The 24879-nt window shown below is 36.2% G+C and overlaps 1 protein-coding gene across 3 annotated transcripts in view; it reads left to right on the top strand.

The window, feature by feature from the left end:
- Positions 1–24879, top strand: part of LOC141289272 (glutamate receptor ionotropic, kainate 5) — a 134539-nt gene that overhangs the window by 56740 nt on the left and 52920 nt on the right. For all 3 annotated transcript variants that reach the window (XM_073821397.1, XM_073821398.1, XM_073821396.1), the window contains exons 4-5: positions 18263–18436; positions 20750–20914. In XM_073821397.1, the coding sequence (XP_073677498.1) occupies positions 18313–18436; positions 20750–20914 (289 nt within the window). In that variant the 5' untranslated portion in view covers positions 18263–18312. The remainder of the gene's footprint in view (positions 1–18262; positions 18437–20749; positions 20915–24879) is intronic.

Below are 24879 nucleotides of genomic sequence, written 5' to 3'. Positions count from 1 at the left end.
ACATGTGTAATCCACAATCATGCCGCTTATCTACTGTTGTGTTGTAATCTCAAATCCTACACCTGCAGTCTTGGCAGTGTGACTGCTAAGAGCTAGTGCATCTGTAGCGCGCTATCATTACCATCTGCTTCTATCGACTTCAGGAAGTTGAGTCATCAGACGAGATCGGCCATGCTTAGGGTTGTATGGCCGTAAGCCATACTCTAAAGAGTTGATATGAAGGGGATGTTTACAACACATCCCGCTGCGACAAACCCACTGATTTCTCACCAACATGCGCAACAATTTAAGTAAACAAATAGCTCCAGTTCTAATTAACAGCCAGTTCTCAGGCCAAGTAAATTATGTCTAGCAGACTAATGCAGTTAATGTTATTTGAGAGAGAGAGAGAGATTAAGCAATTATCTCTGTGCAACAGTGTTCAGCAGCAGCAGCATTTCTACTAATGGTGAAACTGTAAGTTCATCTGTTTCAAAAATAGCACCATATTACCTTGCTAGAAACCTGAGAAATGATGTGGCTTTGAAGTTGCAAAGCTTATTTGCTAGGGATGTAACAGTATCATCGATATCGTGGTATTGCGATGGCAAAACTGTGTCTATATCATCATGGTCACATGACGATAGGAAACAATAGGTCATCTGGGCAAAAAAGTGTAGTTTTTAAAACATATTTAAACTTCTTAATTTAACATAAAAGGTCTTTCAGATTGTGTTTTGGGCCATTATGCTTTGGCAAAGTATTTGTCAAATGAACTAAAAGCGAAAGCACAATACGGCTTAATCCATTCATCAAGTCACCGCATGTTTCAAAGTGAAGCACGCATTTAGTTCGGGCCATCAGCTCGCGATCCGGTGTTTTTCGCACCTCAGAACGGCTCGATTCACAGTGAATGCAGTGAATTTGTTTATTGCATGTGCTGTGAGTTCATATAGAATAATTTAACTTTAAAATGTACAAAATTTAATTTTTTTTCCAAGTCTTCATTGTTTTTTTGTTTTTGTTTTTTGGAAAATATCACAATAAATATTGTATTGTGGGCCTCATGCTGAGATATTATCATATTGTGAGATTTTGTTGAAATATCATTACATCCTTATAATTTACTGATAAAATCATCAGAGCTGTGCTGACAACATGTTTCTGTGTGAGTTTGTGTCCATAGTATTTTGTGCATGTGTGTTTGTATAAGAGAGAGCTGGATAACGGTAGTGTGTTTTTCGTAAATAATATAGTAATATAAGTAATTTTGTGGCAAAAACATGTAATTAATTTGTAATCTTTACCCTATTGTTTATTTATTTGCTTTTTCAGTGTCGTTGTGGGTTTTGGTTCTTCTGATGTTTTACTCTGTAAGGACCTTTGAAAAAACTGAAATCCTTTGGCGAAGTCATATAGGCATGTACGGACTACTTTAGTCGTGTGTTTCCCTGAAAATAATTGCACACCTCAGAACACTTGTCAACCAGTCAGATTCATGCATTCAACATCCCCGTAGTATAAAGGACCGCAAAGGTTCAGTCAAAAATAAATTCTCAAAAAGAAAAGGTTTTTGTGGAAAATATTCCAGGATTTTACTCCGTATAATGGACTTTAATGAGGATCAACGGGTTGAAGGTCCAAATTACAGTTTAAACTGCAGCTTCAAAGGGCTCTACACAATTCCAGCTGAGAAACAAGAATCATTTTCTCATTTTGCACTAGCTCTGCAATATGCATCTATGACTTCAAGCATTGCATAATCATGTTGGAGAGGTCACATGCAGTTAGTTCTTCATCTGTGTACTCTGGTTCAAAAAGTGCAAAAATCTCAATCTCATTTTCTCCTCCAACTTTAAAATTGTACAAAAAAATTGTTTTACCTTTTTTTTTTTTGTAAAGGACTTTTGACTTTCCTTGCACATTCACTTTTTAAACACTGGGAGGGTACTTCCACCTTTGTCACACGTGACCTTTTTCGACAACCGATCATTTCGCTAGATAAGACCCTTATTCCTCGGCTGGGATTTTGTAGAGCCCTCTGAAGCTGCACTGAAACTGCAATTTGGAACTTCAAACCATTGGCCAGCAATAAAGTCTCCTACAGTTTATGGTGAAAAATCATGAAAAATCATCTTAATTTCTTTTTGGCTGAAGAAAGAAAGATATCAACATCTTGAATGCCATGGAAATAATTCAACGGTCAGGAAACATTTATTCTGGAAGTGAACTAATACTTTTATAGTGGCATAAAAAATCTTTTAAATAGTGGTTTATTTTTATCAATATTAATTAATATTGTTTTTACTTCTCTATATGCTGGGTCTAATAATATTTTGTAGCTTTGTAAATGGCTTTTAAATGGCAAGCCATGTCAATTAGTTACCTTTATTGACATGGAAAACTGTAACAGAAATGACATATGCTCTAACAACAGTTATTAGCTGTATACATTTATACATGACATGACAACTGACATTAAACATCAATACATTCTGTACAAGAAACACAGAACAGATGCAATGATGACAATGCAATTAAGATATCTTCACAATCCTTTATGATGCTTTTAAATCCATCATTATGTGTGTATTTTGAGTAGCAGTTTCTCTCTGCAGGTGATGAGGTTGTGGGATGTGACAGCATCTGGGTAGAAATATACAAATGAGTCATAATGTCTCTTCTATTTTTTTTTTAAAGAATTATGTTTATAAAGTAGCATAAGCCTTTTACAATGGTAAAAGTGATATGAAGTCATTGTACAGATTTAATGTTAAAGTAAGTCTTTCTTAGTTTACATTAGGAAAGAAGTATCTTTAACTGAACAGAGCTGGTCACATATTTAGAAAACTAAAAACAGCTTAAAAAAGGTATGAATGGTAGGAAAACAGTTACAATTCGAAAATTAAAATGTATAGACATTGTAAGAATGAAATCATTTACCTGTTGAGATTGTATTGACAGTGTGTAGCTGGATGGTTGAGCTCTAGAAAATCAATAATGAGGTGGCTTTGACAGTTATAGATTTGAAAACAAAAAGAAGGGAATTTAGAACGCTGCACACATTTCATAAAAGGGTTCTTCAGGATGATATATGGTTCTAATCGGAACTGTTACTACATGTAAAGAACCTTTAAAGAGCAGGTCATATGGTATATTAAAGTCTCCTAATATTGTGTTGGAGTCCCCTACAAGAGGTTGCATCTAAAGTCAGAAAACATCGTAATTTTCTCAGAATATACATTTAATATTAGAATCATTTTGCAATGATTTCGAAACGATTCGTTCAAAGCAGTTCTAAGCTTAAGCTCTGTAAACCCCTCCCTTCCATAAGCCTCCTCTGCTCTGATTGGTCATCTGGCCAAGTCTGTTGTGATTGGTCTTTCCGTATACAATGCAAGCAGAATAGTGCTTACAGTGCTAAACTGTAAACACTTCACTGAAACAATAACTGTGGATACGTTAGCCGAGTGCTAACATGACTAACTGATAAAACAATACAGGTTGTAAACCAAAATATGTTTACATTTTTTGTTATTAAACTAAGTAATTAGAACAACGACAGTCTAAATTAATCGTCATTCTTAGGAAATCGTGGGTTCACAGTGAATTTTTTACAACTATTTCAGTAAGACAGTAATATTGTGCTTTACCTTGAAACCTAAAGCCCGGGACACACCAACCTGACGCCAACCAACTAGCGCCGACGAAAGCCGACCGTCTTGTCGCCTCTAGTCGGCTGCGTCTGTGGGCGTCTGCGGGCGTCTGGGCAATTAAACTGAGCTCAAACACACCGGACTACAAACAAGAAGGTGCTTTCTGCGCATGCGTGAGGAGATATACCGTTGCGTACCTGCAGATGGCAGTGGTCTGTATTTTCATTCCAAGAAGAGAACCTGCTGCGTTAACGTGAGACTTTTATCGGGCGATAAAAAAAATATCGCCGTTAATCTATTCTCAAAATTGGGTTGGGAGCTGGGTCTAAACTACGCAAGCTATGATGACTTTCACCTTGATAGTTTAACGCGGATGTATACCAAAGACTATAGAATATGGTCGCGTGTTTACGTCTCCTCCGCCAAAACACAGACGGGATCACGTTGTCCTCCATTCATAAAAACCGAATCTACTATAGCGCGAAATGCCACGTAAATTCGTCGTTTTTGGATTCATAAATCAAATATGGTCTGTCACTTAATTCAAATCGCGATATGGACTAGTGTCTGTGAAAACTGAAATGCAAAAAGACCGTTTTAATATGAATCCGGTATGTTCCGTTTGCCTAGCTGTATGTATGAAATTCATACTATGAATGGTGGAGACGCGCTTTTACTACACGCATACTGAAACACACGTGACGCTCCCGGTAATTTTTGGCATTTGCATCTCACATGAACAGATAAACTCAATCTCCAAAACTGCTGTGAGTGTCACTTATACCGTTTCATTTGAGAAAACTCGCATCATGTCATACTGTATGACACAGAAACTTCACGGCAACCTGTCAAAATAAAAGTACGGTGTATCATGTTTAGTCATTATTTGGGTAGCACACATATTCTGAATGCCTTCAGCAGAATTCAAATTAGCCATTTTAATCTAGATTAATCTAGATTAATTCCAAAATTTAATCTAGATTAATCTAGATTAAAAAAATTAATCTATGCCCACCCCTAATATATATATATATAGTAGCATTTTAATGTACTTATTTTCATTTGAAAATTATAACATTTCAAAGCTCTCACAATACACGTTAGGGTGAACAGTAATCGCCGTTATTCTTGCAATATATATATATATATATATATATATATATATATATATATATATATATATATATATATATATATATATATATAGTAGCATTTTAATGTACTTATTTTCATTTGAAAATTATAACAGTATGAACAGTAATTGCAAGAATAACGGCGATTACTGTTCACCCTAACGTGTATTGTGAGAGCTTTGAAATGTTATCATTTTCAAATGAAAAAATATATATATATATATAGTAGCATTTTAATGTACTTATTTTCATTTGAAAATTATAACAGTATGAACAGTAATTGCAAGAATAACGGCGATTACTGTTCACCCTAACGTGTATTGTGAGAGCTTTGAAATGTTATCATTTTCAAATGAAAATAAGTACATTAAAATGCTATAATACTATAATATATATAGTAGCATTTTAATGTACTAATTTTCATTTGAAAATTATAACATTTCAAAGCTCTCACAATACACGTTAGGGTGAACAGTAATCGCCGTTATTCTTGCAAAAAACTATTCATTGCATAACAATGAAAGTACACTTCTGCGTAAAATGGCCACTTATCCCTAAAGACCCAATATTCACACATTTACACATTCAGACATTACCGTCTGCCAAGCTTATTGTGCCCTGTACTTGCATGCTTATAGCACTAATGTCTCTGCATTCTTGAACATTATCACCTGGTCCTCATGTCTCCCAGAAGAACAAGACTAGTAAAAAAAAATGACCCAACAAGGAGTTTCAACAGGGCATCTTTACAAATACAAATAGTAATATCTGTTTCTATCATTCAAACATAACGAACGTTGTGTACACAGCAAATATATCATTAAATCATATATTTGTTTACAATTCATATTCATATATTTGTTTACAATTTTATACCTTGTTCATAAGTTATATTAAATGGGAGCAGCCTTAATCTTACAATTAATTCAAGTTAACAGGCTAATAGTTTGTGTGTCCTATATGTATGTGTATGAGTATGAATATATACATGTATGTGAATTGCGAAATGTTGACAGCGAGCCGGTTCCCTCTTGACTCCTTCCTTTGCGTGTTACATCACTTCACGTTCAAGTCCTCCACGCGCTCTGATTCGATGTCTGAACAGCCAATCAGAGCGCTCTCTTTCCCAGACGGCCCCGACAAGCGACGCCGATTCAACATGTTGAATCGGGCAAACTTTGGCCGACGCGAGCCCGACGAAATCCGACGAGAGCCGACGTGCGGAACACACCGAACCGACGCGCTTCACCGACGCCCACCAACTGCCCGACGAGGCCAGACGGCCGATCGTCGGCTTGGTGTGTCCCGGCCTTAAAGCTGCACATCACATATTAGCACAAAAAAACTAGATATTTTGAGCACTCAACTGAAAATCTACACGTCATAAAAAACAGCATATGCTGTTTAGGTAGTTTTGCACATGACCAGCATAAACCAGCTAAAGACCAGCTTAAACCAGCATCAAAACATACCTAGCCAGCATATGCTGTTTTTTTCAACAGGGTACTTACAGCGTGTGTTCAGAGACGTGGTTTTTCAAAAGTAATATTTCGCAAAACAGCAATGGAAACGGCTTTCTCGCTTTTACAGGTCACATTCTATTAAATATAGCCAAAGTCCCACAAAAATCTGTTGCCATGATTTTTTTTCCAATAAAGCTCTTTCTGATTCTGATTATCGCAAGAGGAAAAAAATGACGCTTTAGTCGCATAACATGGGTTAATGGAAACGCTGTCATTTCGCAATACTTATTAATCGACACTTATAAAGTATCACCAAAGTTTTGTGCAATTCTGTAATGGAAACGCGCCTAATATCTTTATTTATCATGCACTTTTTTAAATAACAACTTTGCAGACTATTTACCCTGAAAAACTATATGACCTGCTCTATAAGGATCCATCTTTTTGTGGATGATTGTCTATTAACAAGACATATTGCTGACACATGGGGGAAGTTTCACTTCTGATATTCAGCCAATGGCAATGATGTCAAAATGCCTAAATATTGGCCTAGAAATGGACCTGGCCATATATAGGTCTATTACTAGATGAGTCTTATCCACTCTTTCCATTTCTTTTCTAATTTTCAATTTAATGTGTTGTGTTGCTGCCTTGTCAGCAGGTTTGCTTCTGGAGTGTGTGCGAGTGTGTTCCTATAGCTCAAACAGTAGTGCATGCCGCATGCAACGCCAAATCCATGGGTTTAATTCTCAAAGAAACTGATAAAATGCGTGCTTTGAATGCAGAGTAAGTCGATTTGGATATAAGTGCCTGCCAAATTCATGAATGTAATTACATTTTATCTGTTTTCTCTCCCGATTAATGTACTGTATCACTCTGATAATGGCCATATATTTGCCTAACTACAGGTTCAACAACATTAATTGCAAGCCGTGTAGGGTCGATTGCAGTTGTAAAAAAATTGCCTGTTTCAATAACAGGAAGAGAAAGGGAAACGATCTTTATCTATTTTGTGTTTTACGGATGACTCCAGAGCTTGACTTTAAAGGACACTTGTGTGTCATAATTGCAGCAACAATGATTAAATGCGCAGCTGGCATTTTGCAGCAATATTTGACTGTTTTGGCAAATTGAATCCTCACAGGACGCAAAGGGAGGACATTATTGCTAGGTGGGAGGTTGAATGCTTTTCTTTCTCGCCTCCTCTGCTAAATTTAGTCCCATCAGCCTCCTCCTGACTTTGCTCAAATGAGGGAGGCCGCTCATTTAAAAACTTGAAACGGGGGCTCCCGCTTCGAATTTTTAATCATCCGTCCACCTTAGGGATTATTAATTGTTCGAGAGGAGAAGCTAGCCCGAGGAGAGTTTTCTAGAAATAAAGGCGCAAAATAACAAGTCGGACATGCTTTAATGCTATCCATAAATGCTTTCAGTGCTATCAGAGATGAGCTATATTGTCTAATCATGTCATCATTTATGATAGCGGGGTTGAAACATCCCGTTATTTTCCTGAGGGAAAGTTAATTAAAAGAAAAGGATGTCCTTGGCACCCCGGTGGTTGTCGTTCCCAGAACCACTAATTGCCTCTGAATGTAAATATTTAATGTTGAACAGCTCATAAAATGGTATGACAACAACAATGTTGAACACAGCATCTCGGCCTCAAGTGCTTTATGCTGTCTGTTCCTTGTCTTCGCAAATCCTTGAATACTGTTGTTCTGAAATGTTCCTCTTGCCCTCATGCTCACCCTATTCTTTCTCCTTTTTTTTCTTTTTTTTTCTTTCATGCAACTATGATTTTGTAATTCACTTATTGTCAGGACATGAAGAAAATTACAGAAAAATGGTGGAAATTGTGTCAGAATGATGTCTGAATTTTTAGAGACGTTTAAAGGGGAATCAAATGTTTTGGAAGAACATTAGTCCATTTTAGACCACATAGTTGTTTACTGATTGGAAAGTCAATTAGTTGGTGTTCACTGCAGTATGTGGTTTCAGTTGTTCAGACACTATATATTGTTGGGACGGTCTAATCAGACATATATAGGAGTTATAGTCCTGCTGTGTAGTTAAAAGAGCAAATCACCTATTTGTTTTCTCTTGAATACACTTGTATTATCTGAACCAGTTTGATTGACAAAGTTACGTAGATTTCAGCCTAGCAGATACTGTAGGTGCTGTACTTGCATGACCAGAAACAGCTCTTTTACAAATATGGACGCCAATTGAACTGACTTGTTTTAAAGAGGCTTTAATTGCACTCAGTATTATTTTGAATATTCTTATGCATCCTACATTACGCTTAATAAATCTAGCATTAGGTAATGTCTGCCCTCTTTAGCACTGATCATATCAGCACACAGTCTGCCCAGAGTTTTATACAGAATTTGCTTGTAAACCCTATCCATTTAAAATATTGCTCTGTCACCAGTGTTTTGTTGTGCATTCAAATGCACTCATTACTTTATACTCATTGCTGCTTCCTCCAAGATTCTGCAGGTCATATAATAATCCAAAATAAATTAAGTTGAAAATGCCAGATTGGTTGCACCTGCTTATTTAATGGTTTTGCTGTTGAAGAGGTATGTAGTGTTGAAATGCCATTACATTTTGAAAGTTGTTAGAGCTGTGGCGCAGTGTTCATCTTTAAGATAATATGCATACAGGATAAAAATGGCCAGTTAATATTGGCTCCTCTGTAACAGAGGACAGTTAGTTATCCGCATGGGTGTTTATTTTTAGCATCTGGAGGGGGTTTGTTTGTGGCGGAGTGCATGGCATGTGTAGCCGTGGGCCGACAATTTGCGAAGGTGACGAGGAAAGGGTCTGGGGAGAAACAGTGCTTGAGAATGAAGAAGTAGGGTGAAGTCACTGTCATTTTGTGTTGGGACAGATGATGGCTCCTTTCACAACCCGAGATGATGGTCACGAGCTCAAGCCTGAGGCACTGACTAAATAAGACGCACACCCTGTCTGCACAGACTGCAAACCTCTGCTGAAACATGAGCAGGGTCTAAATCTCTCTCTTGAGGTCAATGAAAAACTTATTCTTTTACTTATTCCTCTTATCATCCTAATTGTTTCTTGATGTCTCTTCTTGACAAGATCCTCAGTTTTATTTTATTTTCACTGAAATCTGTGCATGAAGGCCAAATCAGCATTTTACTGTAATAGAATGTATTAGTTTTACAAAAATGTTAAGCAGTACAACTGTTTTCAGCATTGATAATAACAATGATTTAAGCACATTAAAATAATTTCTAAAGGATCATGTGAATAAATTACACTGTAGAATATATTATGGTATAAAACAGTTATTTTAAATTGTAATAATATTTCACAATATTACTGTTTTTCCATATCAAATCAATGCACTCTAGGTAAGTAAATAAATGTACATACAGTTGTGGTCAAAGTTGTACATACAGTGGTGTGATAAAGTGTTGGCCCCCTTCCTGTTTTTTTTAATTTTTTTCCATGTTTGTCACACTTTAATGTTTCAGATCATTAAACAAATTGAAATATTAATCAAAGATAACACAAGTAAACACAACATACATTTTTTAAATGAAGGTTTTTTTAAAGAAGGTAAAAAAAAACCCACATGGCCCTGTGTGAAAAAGTGTTTGCCCCCCTCCCGTTAAAACATAACTCTGGTTTATCACACCTGAGTTCAGTTTCTGTAGCCACACCCAGGCCTGATTACTGCCAAACTGTTCGCAATCAAGAAATCACTTAAATAGGACCTGCCTGACAAAGTGAAGTAGACCAAAAGATCCTCAAAAGCTACACATCATTTTTTAATCTAAAGAAATTCAGGAACAAATGAGAAAAAGTAATTGAGATCTATCAGTCTGAAAAAGGTTAAACGCCATTTCTAAAGCTTTGGGACTCCAGCGAACCACAGGGAGAGCAATTATCCACAAATGGCGAAAACATGGAACCGTGGTGAACCTTCCCAGGAGTGTCCGGCCGACCAAAATTACCCCAAGAGCGCACAGACGACTCATCCAAGAGGTCACAAAAGACCCCACAACAACTTCTAAAGAACTGCAGGCCTCTCTTGCCTCAGTTAAGGTCAGTGTTCATGACTCCACCATAAGAAAGAGACTGGGCAGAAATGGCCTGCATGGCAGAGTTCCGAGACGAAAACCACTACTGAGCAAAAAGAACATAACAGCTCGTCTCAGTTTTGTAAGAAAACATCTTGATGATCCCCAAGACTTTTGGGAAAATACTCTGTGGACTGACGAGACAAAAGTTGAACATTTGGAAGGTGTGTGTCCCATTTCATCTGGCGTAAAAGTAACACAGCATTTCAGAAAAAGAACGTCATACCAACAGTAAAATATGGTGGTGGTAGTGTGATGGTCTGGGGATGTTTTGCTGCTTCTGGACCTGGAAGACTTGCTGTGATAAATGGAACCATGAATTCTGCTGTCTACAAAAAAATCCTGAAGGACAATGTCCGGCCATCTGTTTGTGAACTCAAGCTGATGCAAACTTGGTTCTGCAACAGGACAATACTCCAAAACACACCAGCAAATCCACCTCTGAATGGCTGAAGAAAAACAAAATGAAGACTTTGGACTGGCCTAGTCAAAGTCCTGGCCTGAATCCTATTGAGATGCTGTGGCATGACCTTAAAAAAGAGGTTCATACTCGAAAACCCTCCAATGTGGCTGAATTAAAACAGTTCTGCCAAGATGAGTGGGCCAAAATTCCTGCACAGCGCTGTACCAGACTCATTGCATGTTATCGTGAAGGCTTGATTGCAGTTGTTGCTGCTAAGGATGGCCCAACCAATTAAGTTTAAGGGGCAAACACTTTTTCACACAGGGCCATGTGGGTTTGGATTTGTTTTCCCTTCATAATAAAAAACTTCATTCAAAAGCTGCATGTTGTGTTTACTTGTGTTATCTTTGATTAATATTTACATTTGTTTGATGATCTGAAACATTAAAGTGTGACAAATATGCAAAAAAATAAAAAGTCAGGAAGAGGGCCAACACTGTTTCACACCACTGTACACTTTGCAGTATCTGCAAAATATTAATTATTTTACCAAAATAAGCACGATCATACAAAACGTATGTTATTTTTTTATTTAGTACTGACATGAATAAGATATTTCACATAAAATACATTTACATATAGTTGACAGGAGAAAATAATAGTGCATTAAGAGCCAGGGGTGTAAACTTATGAAATGTGTACACTTTTTTTTTGACTTAAATATCATGTTTTTTTCATTTAGCACTGCCCTTCAGAAGCTACAGAACATACTTACATGTTTCTCAGAGGACAAAATAAGTTAAACCTCCAGTTTCACCTCCAGGCTCTTAATGCATCATCTTTTCTTTTTGGAGCATTGGTGAGCGTTTGAACTTTTTGCAATAGTTGCATGTAAGTCCCTCAGTTGTTCTCAGTGTGAAAAGATGGATCTCAAAATCATATAGTCATTGATGGAAAGGGTTTAAATATAGAAAAGATGCTGGAAAAACCAACAAATTTGTGGGATTGTGAAAAAATAGTGGTTATTTATTTATTTTTTGCAGCTGACGGTTTTTGGTCAAAATATGGTTCATCTGATTTGCAAAAATTCTGTTCCTCACATGAGCTTCATATGGCTTCTGAAGACTTGGCATATAGCGTGCAAGTCGTATGGACTGCTTTAATGGTTTGCCTTTTTGAAGATGCATCAGGCTTATATTTTTATATCATCCCTTTCGTTCAACAAGCCACCAGCCCTTCTGTCCAGTTGACACTGTGTTTCTGTCTATTTCTGTCACACATCCAATCAACCCAAGCTGTTCTTCTCAGTTACCCCTTCATCTTGCTAGTGTTTTAATGTTTATTCTGCTGCTGCGTTATGCACCGTTATACACACACACACACCTCACCCATCACAAAAAGAGAGCGAAATATATCCCCTGTCTGTGGCTAAATGAGAGGATTATCCCTTCATTATAGTATCCGAGGCAGCACGGATGCCATGCCACCGCTGCCTCTGAGGCAAACAAACCTTTTTATTTGCCTCAACCTCACAGGATGAGCCGCGTTAATGTCCCGAACACAGAGACGCATTACAGTCAGGGTGACAGGCATATTAGGAACAATGTTTTAACATTTTTTTCTTCTTCTAACAGCCTGTGGAGAAGGATCACAGCCAGTTGGCTTGGAGTGGCTGTTCCAAAGTAAATCTGAATGAAACCGCAGGACAGCGTTTGAGGTGTAATGTGAGAATCAGGATATTGGATTTGACAGCATGGGAGCAGTGTCTGCCTGGAATATTTTCCGCGGTTCTAGTCCAAAACCTGTCTTCTTCAATACCTGACAATTTCTGTAGTTTTATTTTGTTTGAGCCTCTTGGTACTTAGACTCCCAAAAGCCTTAAAAGCACAGTCTTAAGTGCTATCTTTGCCTTCGATCAAAAGCCCAGCAAGGTCGGAGCCTTTCGTTCTTCTTAATTTTCAACAAAGCATCTAGAGGCGGCACTAAAACGACTTTCTTTAAGGTCAAGAATAGAAGATGTATGGAATTGCTTATGCTTTATCACTGGCCTGATGTTTCGCATTTGTCTTACACCCATCTGAGAACAGGATCTGCTTCTGTATGTACATTGTACCTGATGGGTTTCTGAAGCAGAAATGGCATTCAAATGTCATGGAGATTTGATATGAGCTCTACGGTTATTAAAAAAGCATAAATGTAATGCTATAGTGAGATCCACCAATTTGTTACCATTTTTCCATTGATTTTTTACAGTAAGGTAAAATGGGATGTTTAATTGTTAAAGTATAAAAGACAATAGCTGTCTTTTGTTATTAGACAATACACTGATAACAAAGCAAAACCCACAAATATCACTAAAGCATTCAGAGCTTCCTTCACATTCTCTCAGTGTTGCATGTCTGTAAAGGATTAGTTCACTTCCGGAATACAATTTTTCTGATAATTTACTCACCCCCATGTCATCCAAGATATTCATGTCTTTCTTCAGTCAAAAATAAATAGTTTTTTGAGAAAAACATTCTAGGATTTTTCTCTATATTGTGGACTTCAGTGGGAGCCGATGAGTTGTAAGTCCAAATTTCAGTCCAAAGATGAGGGTCTTATCAAACGAAACGATCTGCCATTTAAAATATATATATAAATGATATAACCACAAATACTCATCTTGCTCTAGCTAGACTTGCAAAGAAAGCAAACATGCAAAGAATCAGTGTTAATTTTTGATTTAGTCTTAGTTATAGTCTTTTCACTAAATGCCATTTAGTTTTAGTCATATTTTAGTCATCCGAATTGTTGTAGTTTTAGTGAACTAAATATTGGATTTTAGTCAGCTAAAATCTAATGGATTTAGTTACAGTGTAATGCATTTATTCTCTAAAATGACCAAATTCATTGTATAGGTTTGATATTAAAGTTTTATTATGATAGACACAGATTTAACTGCTGTGAAACGCGGCATGCCTTTATATTAAAATCAAATGAAACCTTCTCATAAAGAAACAATAACATGATCTTCTTTTTAATGAAATACAAATGGTTATATAGCCTAATTATTTATCTTTATAACAACTTTTACCACATTCTTCACTCTTTCAAGCAGACATATTTATTTATATAAATAAATTTAGATTAATCTTTATTAGGGTCTTTATTAGGACTACTAAAGTGATTCAGTCAAGAGTAGTGAGTCTTTCTTTTGTTGCTTGATTAACATCAGTGCCACAGACAATAGCAACTAAATTAGGCTGCTGTCCCTTTAAAACTGAATGCACGGATAGAATGTGCTGATACACGTCTGATATTCTCCCAACTGTTTACGCTCACTTAAGACATAACCGAGTGTGTTTACACGTCATTTGTCCATTCGTAAGATGTGAAAGAGTACTCATGCACTGTGCGAGACGTGCTACTTTGGTGTCTGTGATCAGAAAACTGGACCGAATTGAGTTCTCTTTTTCATCATCACATTTTTCCATATATCCAGTTTATCTTCTCTTACTCACAGATACTGACATTTGTTAATGTTTTACGAGACGTGCAGCAAATGTAAGCATCTAATCTCCTAACCACAAAGCTTTGTTCTGAATGAATCTCTTCCCAAATTGTCCCTCCCTAACATTTTTGTCTGGTTTTAATTCATTGGCTAAAATGTCAATAGATTTTTGTCATAGTTTTTGTCATTCAAAACAGGTTTTAGTTTCGTTATCGTCTCGTTTTCGTCTGTGAAAAATGTAATTGACAAAAATTATTCTTTAATGAAATTAACACCGCAAACAATGTCAAACAGGCTTTACTAATAAAGGTAAAACACTGATCTCGGATGATTTCGAAAGTTAAAAAAGAAAATGAGATGGCGTTTTTCGCCCTACCCTACCTTTTTGAACCGAAATACAAATAATGATATAAATACGCTTCAGTTTTTTTGCACAAACCGGTCGTTTTGTGTCTTAAGACCTCAATGTATCGAGCCGCTGGGTTTAATTTGGTTTTGTCTGTGTATGTTTTTTTTTACTCTTAAAGATTGTTAACCATTGACTGGCATTATATGACTGACAGACTGCAACGGTTTGAGTTAAAAATCTTCGTTTGTGTTCTACTAAAGAAACAAAGTCACCTATATCTTGGATGCCCTGGGGGTAAGCAGATAAACATCAAATTTTCATTTTTGGGTGAACTATCCCTTTAAGCCTCTGTGTTTAACGGCCTGCATCAAAAAGCATGTACAACATTTGTACTGTACAACAGCTTGTGTGATACTTCATAAGTACTGAATTAATTCATAAGTGAAACAACTTCTGGAACCCAAGCCAAGAAGATGGTTGGTCATTGTCGAGATTTGTAAAGGTTAACAAGGTGTGAATGTTCGTGCATCAGTCTTAGGATGTGTTAAGCACATTATATATTGTTACAGAGAGTGAAAGCAGAGCTCCATTGATTAGGCGAGCCTGCAGGCAATTACATTGACTGTTAAATTCAATGCTGGCGTACGGGAAAGCTAACAGTTAAATAACTGAAAGAGCCCAGCTTGAATTTCTGCCCATTCAGCATGCTGTCGCCTCATGTGGTGTTTACTTGTGTGTGTTAATACTTTCTTTTTCTTCCTACCCTCTCCCCTCTCGCTATCTCCTTCGGTTTACTTTCATCTTTCTCTCCACGCTATTTCTGCTTTCTGTCACGCACTATCTCATCCCGGCTGTCTTTCTTCTGTCCTCTCCTCCCTTTTTGGTTCGCTCACTTCATTTTGGTTCCATTCAGACTTCAATTTGAATGCATTCAAAGGGCCTTATTGGCAGGAAAGATAAACATTTACTTCATGGAGCTGGGGAAGGCCAATACAAATCAAGCTGTTGACAAACTCAAACACAGGCAGCCCAGGATTGACGGCGGCTTTAGGGATGAGGCTCTTGATCTTTAGGTTGACTTGTGTCTCTGTTTTGTGCGGCCCATGCACGCACACACACACACACACACACACAGCAGACCGGAGTCTTTTTGGCTCTATTATGCTGCATTCGTCAAGCGTTCAATCTTTCTCGCTCTCCTCTTTGTCTCCCAAAGCCATTTCGGAGTCTGTTTCTTCTGGCTGCATTCAATTCTCTCGGCTTCTCTGTATTCTGTTGTGGGTTTTCTTGTGGTGAATTGTTTTATATCGCAGCATGCGGCCTGTGCCGAGGTTGCGCTACAAATAATCATTATACGTCACTTTGACGGACCGGGTTGTAAAATTTCTGTCATGGTCTATTTTTGTACATTTTTGAATTCCTTGGTAATTCGTTTATTGTTTTGCTCGTATACATGCTCATTTTTTCCACACGTGCACCTCTTCTGAGATTGCTTTATCTGTGAGCAGCATATGTGAAGTAACCTATTGCACATGGTGCGTTATTCATGCACTAGCAGCAATAATTTAGGCCTATATCAGTCCTGTTTAGGTCTACAGTGACCTGAAAACATTTGATTTGAAAGACCTGTGCTCATTTTTATGCCTGAAAAGTTTTGAAAAACCATTTATAGTAAGCTTATGTTATTCCTCAGTAAACTATATGTTAAGTATAGAAACACAATATACCAGATGTTATTTTATCTGTCAAAATGACCGTTTTGAATCATCCATCATGGTTTTAAAATGTGTTTTTCGGTTTCCAGTTAACAACCTCAGCCGGTCACTGCAACTGCTGTAAATATGTTTTCAGGTGCTAATAAACAGCACTGTACACTCTTGCAATGGTCCTGAATATTTTATCACATCATATCCCAAGCATCTTGTGTACGGCTCGTATTACAGCACTGGGACAAGTAACAGGCTCCTTGCGCATGAATCTCCTTTTTCAATGTGTGGATGGAAATATATACCTGTGTTGTGCGTGTGTGTTAGTAAGGGGGGAAATAGAAAAAACAGGCGTATTATGTTTAAAAGTGGCATGTTTGTGCTGTTTGTGAACCAAAACGGTCAACGAGGAAGCCTTTAATAGCTTAAGTGGGTGATGCAACACATGGACAGAGTGGTGTGGACAACAGCCAAGTTAAACAAAATCAAGGACTATGTTTGGAATGGAATAATAGCATACTGCAAGTTGTGCATTATATACTGTATGCTGAATATTTTTTCTAATAGTATGCATTATTCAAAACTGTACCTTGAAGCATTGTTTTCACTATGTTGCATGTTTGCATTGAATAATGTAAAAAAGTTTATTTTCCATGTTTATTTCGACTTCTAGCATCTAGTTATCTAGGTTGTTATTTGATATCAATATGTTGTGTTGTGTTTTTTAATCTAATTTTATTCAAATGCATACGGCACATTTTGGATAATGTAGTCAGTCATCCAGGCATTTAACACACACATACAAAAAAACGCATATGTCAGCATGCCATATGTTTGTTTTTGGAATGCACAAGTCTGTATTGGCTGTTTGTCAGCCAGTACTGGATATATGTAATTATGCATGCTCACTTCCCCTGTTTTTACATTTAAATTACTTTTGCTGTCATCTAACACTCATCTATAGTTAATCCTTAATCCATACTGCTGTTCAAAAGTTTTGTATGAGTCAGATTTATATCGTTTTTAAATAAGTCTCTTATGCTCACCAAGACTGCATTTATTTGCTCAAAATATAGAAAAAAAATAATATTGTGAAATATTATAGCAGTTTTAAATAACTGTTTTCTATTCAGCACAACAGTTTCCAACATTGATAATAAATCAACATATTAAAATGACTTCTGAAGGATCAAGTGACACTGAAGACTGGAGTAATTATGATTTGTATCACAGGAATAAATTACATTTTAAAACATATTCAAATAGAAAACTGTTATTTTATAATTTATAATTTATAATATTACTGTTTTTCTGTATTTTTGATCAAATAAATGCAACCTTGATGAGTATAAAACGTCTTTAAAAACAGTAAAAACCTTACTGATCCCAAACTGTAATATATACTTATTTTTAATATTATTTTTCAACCTGGTGCAATCATTAGAGTGTGAGAAATGCTTTTGTCTGATCTCATCTTGCTTCATCTTCTCTGTTAAAGGGATAGATCACCCAAAAATGAAAATTTGCTGTATTTTACTTACTACTACATCTTGGATGGCCTGAGGGTTTTTTGGGTGAACAATCCCTGTATCATATCAAAAAACTATTAAAAAATACTGATTTACTGTCCCTTTTTTCTGTCTTGTTAAAAAGCATCAATGCAATCTTTAAAAAAAAATCTAATTTTTCATTTTATATATTTATAATGTTGTGATGTCTAAATTTACTGGTAGCATTTAACATGATAGTTTTATATTTTTTGTACTTTGTGGTTGATTTTTATTTAGCCAAAATAGTATGTATTTAGGCAAAACTTACACATTTAATATCAGCCATTCATTGGTTACTGGCCGTAACATGAAAATGATCATCTGCTTATTTTTTATCAGACAAAATTTTCTAGTTTCTTTGTTAATTTTCTCTGTCAGTGGATGGTTTCTCATGCATAGTTTTGTACCTGCCCTCCAGGTGGCGGTGCAGGCAGCCAGACGACCTTTCTCCATGAGGAGCAGTGGAAGATGCCGGCTCTGCCAGCGCTGCTGCTGTCGATTCACCTCCTCTTCCTCCTCCTGCTGTTGCTTCTGCTGACCATGGCCCCGTCCTCTCACAGCCAGACGCCCGCTCTTGCAGCTGTCAGGATGGGTAAGAGGACACCACTTCCTGTTAGACAACACACAAAAATGCATATTTGTATTATCTCTCAGTTTCTAGGTGATTGCTTTACTTGTCCATGTCAAAACTTGCACCCTATGATTTCCGCGAAATTCAGAATCCAGTCATTAAAATGGAATTTACTGCATAATGCAGAATGTTACAGAATTTGCCAAAGTTTGGATGAGTAAATCAAAAGTAGGTCAGTACACTTTAATCAAAACGCGATATGGACTATTTATACTTACATTTAAGAAGCATTTACGTTTTACAAGCAGAAACATAAAGGTCTTTACAGCAATGCATCAAAAAAAGGTTCGGTTTAACTTGAAGAAATTGTGACAGTAATGATAGTAGTACTACTAAAATTATAAATAAAATTAATATTAAACCATTTTTTAAAAAGGATAGTTCAAAAATGAAAATTAGCCCATTATTCACTAACCCTCCAGGCATCCTAGGTGTATATGACAATTGGAGTTATATTAAAAATTATCCTGGCTCTATCATGGTAATAGTTGGGTGTTTCTCTTTTTTAGTCCAAAACAAGTTCAATAAAGTGCATTCATCCATAATAAACCACACATGACTCCGCGGGGGTGAATAAAAGCCTCCTGTAGTGAATCGATCTGTTTTTTTTTTTTAAATAAGAAAAATATCCATGTTTTAAACATACTGTAATAATCACTTTAATCACATCCACACAGAGCGGCTTCCATGTACAACCATTGGAGCAAGCTAGATTAAAGTGATTATTAAGTTTAAAACATGGATATTTTTCTTACAAAAATGCATCAATTCACTACAGGAGGCCTTTATTCACCCCCCGGAGCCGTGTGAGGCACTTTATTATGGATGGATGCACTTTATTGAACTGATTAGGAGAAACACCCACCTATTGCCATGATAGAGCCTGGAAGTGCCAGGTTAATTTTTAATATAACTTTGATTGGATTCGTCTGAAAGAATAAAGTCATATACTCCTAGGATGCCTGGAGGGTGAGTAAATAATGGGCTAATTTTCATTTTTGGGTGAACTAACCCAAAATATTAAGGAATATTTACCAGAACTTATTTACCAGAAAAAAACTGAGTATTTCTAAAAAAAAATAATAATAAATAGATAAATAAATAAAATAATAATACATATTTAATAAAATCAATTAATTAGAGGTGCTTTTGATTATTAACATTCAATGAAACCATTCAAATGGAACCCAGGAAATTAATGGAAACACAGAATTTGGTAAAATAAACCTGAATTTGAGAAAAAAAAAATTCATAGGGCTTTAATCCAGAAAAAGTTGAATGAAAAAAATGAATTTGGAATAAATAAAACACATTTCATAGGGCTCTATCTAAAACTACGGTATCATCCTGCCTGTTTTATCACGCGCCTGGTGAAAATAGTACATCTCTCCTCAATTTGAGGTATCATTCATGTCCGTAGCACAGAAAGTGCTGGAAAAGGTTAATACTTTGTGTCAGGGGTATTAGTAATAGTGCTGCTGGCCTTTACCTATGCAACTGCAGCACTAACCCAATCCACTTTCTACCCATTAAGAGGTCAAATTCTGCCTCAGTTCCTCCAGCTATATCTACAGAGAATATTTGAAAAAGAAAACTTTTTGGGGGGGATAAATAAATCGGTTGGTAGAGTCTCCTGATAACCCGAATGTTTTTCTTGTAATGAAGGCAACAAGCATCAGCGTGAAGCCCACATTTGTAGTGACTACAAAGCTTGTTCTTGATTTAATTTTTAAACACATCTTCTGAAGCACTGACCTCCTACTATGCTTAATCTTTTTTTAACTTGGCGCCTGTTACGCAAAACAGAGAGCGTAAAGCGATAATCTCACACATGTATGTTAGGATCGTTTTGCTTCTTTATTTATTTCATGATTCATCAAAATCCGTTTTGAATCCGTTTAGAGCAGAGTTCAGGCAGAATTAGGCAATATTATCGGATTCAAGCAGGAGGCTTTTTCAAAGTGGCTTGTACTTGGCTGTTGCTTCACAGCATGTGACTGATTGCTTCAAGCATCGGCATGTTCGTCTTGATTATTGCGAACAATAAAGCATCAATTAATCTCTGGCAAGCCTCCAAAGGAAATGCGCTCAATAGCGCAATCTAATCAGTTAACATCACAACATGCGACATTCGCTACAAACTTGTTTTTGTTCAATCATGATGAGTAACTCCATCTTTTTGCAATAACAAGCGCAACTTCAATCGTCAACATCAGAAAACTCAATTAAATGCCAGAGCAGGAACAAAACAGAGCTTTTTCTGTTCCTCTTCAGCTGCTATTTTAGATGATCAGTCAGCGTGCGGACGTGGAGAGCGGTTGGCATTGGCTCTGGCCCGAGAGAACATCAACAGTGCGATGGAGGGCCCGGCACGAGCCCGTGTGGAGGTCGACATCTTTGAGCTGCAGAGAGACTCTCAATACGAGACTACAGACACGAGTGAGTCCTACAAAACGACTCCACGCACACACACTGGTACTCAGATCAAACAGCATTCACAATTTTACTTCTCTGATGTCAAGAATTTTGAATGAAACCTCAACAACTTGAATGAAAATCCAGCAAGAACGAATTGTAGAGTGGAACAGGATTTTATTCAAATTTGATTGGATGATGAAAAGTGGACATTTTAGAGGATGATTTGTGAATGGAAAGACAAGGCTGCAGCTCAAATTTCTTTTTGTATTGTCAGTAAATATAAAACTGTAATATTATATTATTGCAATTTAAATAGTTGTTTTCTATTTCATTATACTTTAAAATAGAATTTATTACTGTGATGGGAAGCTGAATTTTCAGCATCATTACTCCAGTTTTCAGTGTCACATGATCCTCCAGAAATCATTCTAATATGCTGATTTATTATTAATGTTGGAAACATTTTTTTTTAAAACTGTGATACGTTTTTTAGCATTCTTTGATGAATAAAATGTTAAAAAGAACAGCATTTATTTAATAAAGAAATCTTTTGTAACAATATACACTACCATTCCAAATTTGGTGTTAGTTTTTTTTTTTTTTTTCTGAAAGAAATTAATACTTTTTTATTTAGCAAGGATGTGTTAAATTGATAAAAAGTGATAGTAAAGACTTCAGTTGTTAGAAAAAGAATTTGTATTTTGAATAAATGCTGTTCGTTTTAACATTTTATTCATCAAAGAATCCTAAAAAAAAGCATATCACAGGTTCCAAACTAAATATTAAGCTGCACAACTGTTTCCAACATCGATAATAAATCAGCATATTACAATGATTTCTGAAGGATCATGTGACGCTGAAGGACTTCTGAAGTAATGACTGCTGAAATTTTTTTTAGTTTTGCATCAAATAAATACATTTTAAAGTATATTAAAATAGAAAACCATCATTTTAAATTGTAATAATGTTTCACAATATTACAGTTTTTTTTTCTGTATTTTGATCACATAAATGCAGCCTTTGTGAGCATAAGAGACTTTAAAAACAATCAACATCAAAAATCTTACTGATCCCAAACGTTTGAACAGCAGTCTATGTTTTGCTAAATTATAAACAGAATTACATTTTATGAAGATGTTATGAAGCACCTAAAAACAATGAGACTAAAACAATGCATTGGAATTTGAATAATTAAAACTGGGCATTTTAGAGGATGCTTTCTGAACAGAAAGTCATGGTTAAAATCCAAGTATGGATCATTTCTTTTTCTAATGTATTGTTATTTGCTGTTATATTACATTATATTTTTTTGTTAACCAGAATTAAATTCTGATTAAAATTATTTGACTTCATTAAAAAAGTAGGCCTTTCATAATAGAATTGAGTTTAGAGGAGGCTTTTTGATTTGAAAGTCAAGGTTATTATATTACAGGTGCATCTCAGTAAATTAGAATGTTGTGGAAAAAGTTAATTTATTTCAGTAATTCAACTCAAATTGTGAAACTCGTGTATTAAATAAATTCAATGCACACAGACTGAAGTAGTTTAAGTCTTTGGTTTTTTTTTAAATTGTGATAATTTGGCTCACATTTAACAAAAACCCACCAATCTCAACAAATTAGAATACTTCATAAGACCAATATAAAAAAAAAAAAAACATTTTTAGTGAGTTGGTGGCCTTCTGGAAAGTGTTTATTTACTGCATATGTACTCAATACTTGGTAGGGGCTACTTTTGCTTTAATTACTGCCTCAGTTCGGCGTGACATGGAGGTGATCAGTCTGTGGCACTGCTGAGGTGGTATGGAAGCCCAGGTTTCTTTGACAGTGGCCTTCAGCTCTTCTGCATTCGTTGTTCTTTTGTTTCTCGTTTTCCTCTTGACAATACTGGTAAGTTTGCTGGCCAGTCAAGCACACCAACACCATGGTCATTTAACCAACTTTTGGTGCTTTTGGCAGTGTGGGCAGGTGCCAAATCCTGCTGGAAAATGAAGTGCTCTAAAATTTCTTGGTAAACGGGTGCAGTGACTTTGGTTTTCAAAACACACAGTGGACCAACACCAGCAGATGACATTGCACCCCAAATCATCACAGACTGTGGAAACTTAACACTGGACTTCAAGCAACTTGGGCTATCAGCTTCTCCACCCTTCCTCCAGACTCTAGGACCTTGGTTTCCAAATGAAATCCCAAACTTGCTCTCATCTGAAAAGAGGACTATGGACCACTGGGCAACAGTTAATTTCTTCTTCTCCTTAGCCCAGGTAAGACACCTCTGACGTTGTTTCTGGTTCAGGAGTGGCTTAACATGAGGAATACGACAACTGTAGCCAAATTCCTTGACACGTCTGTGTGTGGTGGCTCTTGATGCCTTGACCCCAGCCTCAGTCTATTCCTTGTGAAGTTCACCCAAATTCTTGAATCCATTTTGCTTGACAAGCCCCTCAAGGCTGCGGTTCTCTCAGTTGGTTGTGCATCTTTTTCTTCCACACTTTCTCCTTCCACTCAACTTTCTGTTAACATGCTTGGATACGGCACTCTGTGAACAGCCAGCTTCTTTGGCAATGAATGTTTGTGGCTTACCCTCCTTGTGAAGGGTGTCAATGATTGTCTTCTGGACAACTGTAAGATCAGCAGTCTTCCCCATGATTGTGTAGCCTAGTGAACCAAACTGAGAGACCATTTTGAAGGCTCAGGAAACCTTTGCAGGTGTTTTGAGTTTATTTAGCTTATTGGCATGTCGACATATTCTAATTTGTTGAGAAGTAAATTGGCGGGTTTTTGTTAAATGTGAGCCAAATCATCACAATTAAAAGAACTAAAGACTAAAACTACTTCAGTCTGAGTTTCACAACTTGAGTTAAATTACAGAAATAAATGAACTTTTCTTATCTTATCTTTTTCTTATCTAAGTCTATTTGTTTATTATAATATCATTTATTATTATAATATTAATAATATAGAATATTTGTAACAATAGGCAAAAATACATTGTATGGGTCAAAATGATAATTTTTTTAATGCCAAAAATCATTAGGATGTTAAGTAAAGATTATGTTCCATGAAGATATTTTGTACATTTCTAACCGCAAATTTATTAAAACTTAATTTTTGATTAATAATATGCATTGCTAAGAACTTCATTTGGACAGCTGTAAAGGTGATTTTCTTAATATTTAGATTTTTTTGCAACCTCAGATTTTCAAATAGTTGAATCTCGGTCAAATATTGTCCTATCCTAACAAACCATACATCAATGGAAAGCTTATTCAGCTTTCAGATGATGTATAAATCTCAATTTCGAAAAATAGACCTTTGTGAATGGTTTTGTGGTCCAGGGTCACATATATTATATTACATTATATTATACTGTCAGTGTAAACACATTTACATGAACTTTTGACAAGATTTATTTTAAGCTATTTGGCAGTTACTTAACATTATTTTCATTAGAGAAAGTTATTACATTTTGATGAAAGACATTTTTTTCTTTAGAATTACATGTACTGCTGAAGTGTGCACAATGAAGCCAAGAACACGGGTAAAGAAAGAAAAAAATAGTACATTTTTAATTCAAGTTCACCTTAACCATTGGACTGAAATAGGGTGATAACACGTCGTGTGAATATAACAGGATAAAAGATTCTCATTTGATGCTAAATGAATTACATACCCATGTCACACATGCACAGTGCCCTGAACATTTCAATGCAACACAGTTCAAAAGCAAGCAAGAAAAAAATCTTTTCATCTAAATATACACCCTGTGTGCTCTCTCTCCCCCTCGTTCTTGTGTAGAATTAGAGCAGCAATCTCCTGTAGGCAGAGCATAAATCTGTGTTGTGCTTATTGATGTAATTAATCAAAAAGAGCTTTGCATTGACTCCTAATTTGATATATCATCTAGGAACAGGACACAGAACTGGACGGCGTCCAAGACGTTGGCTTTTTCTCTGCCCACTGCAACGTCTGCCTCTCTCTCTACCC

The sequence above is a fragment of the Garra rufa genome, chromosome 17 (assembly GCF_049309525.1).
Source record: "Garra rufa chromosome 17, GarRuf1.0, whole genome shotgun sequence".
In the NCBI taxonomy this organism is placed as follows: domain Eukaryota; kingdom Metazoa; phylum Chordata; class Actinopteri; order Cypriniformes; family Cyprinidae; genus Garra; species Garra rufa.
Note: the sequence above shows the minus strand (reverse complement) of the source record. Positions and strands in the feature narration are given on the sequence as shown.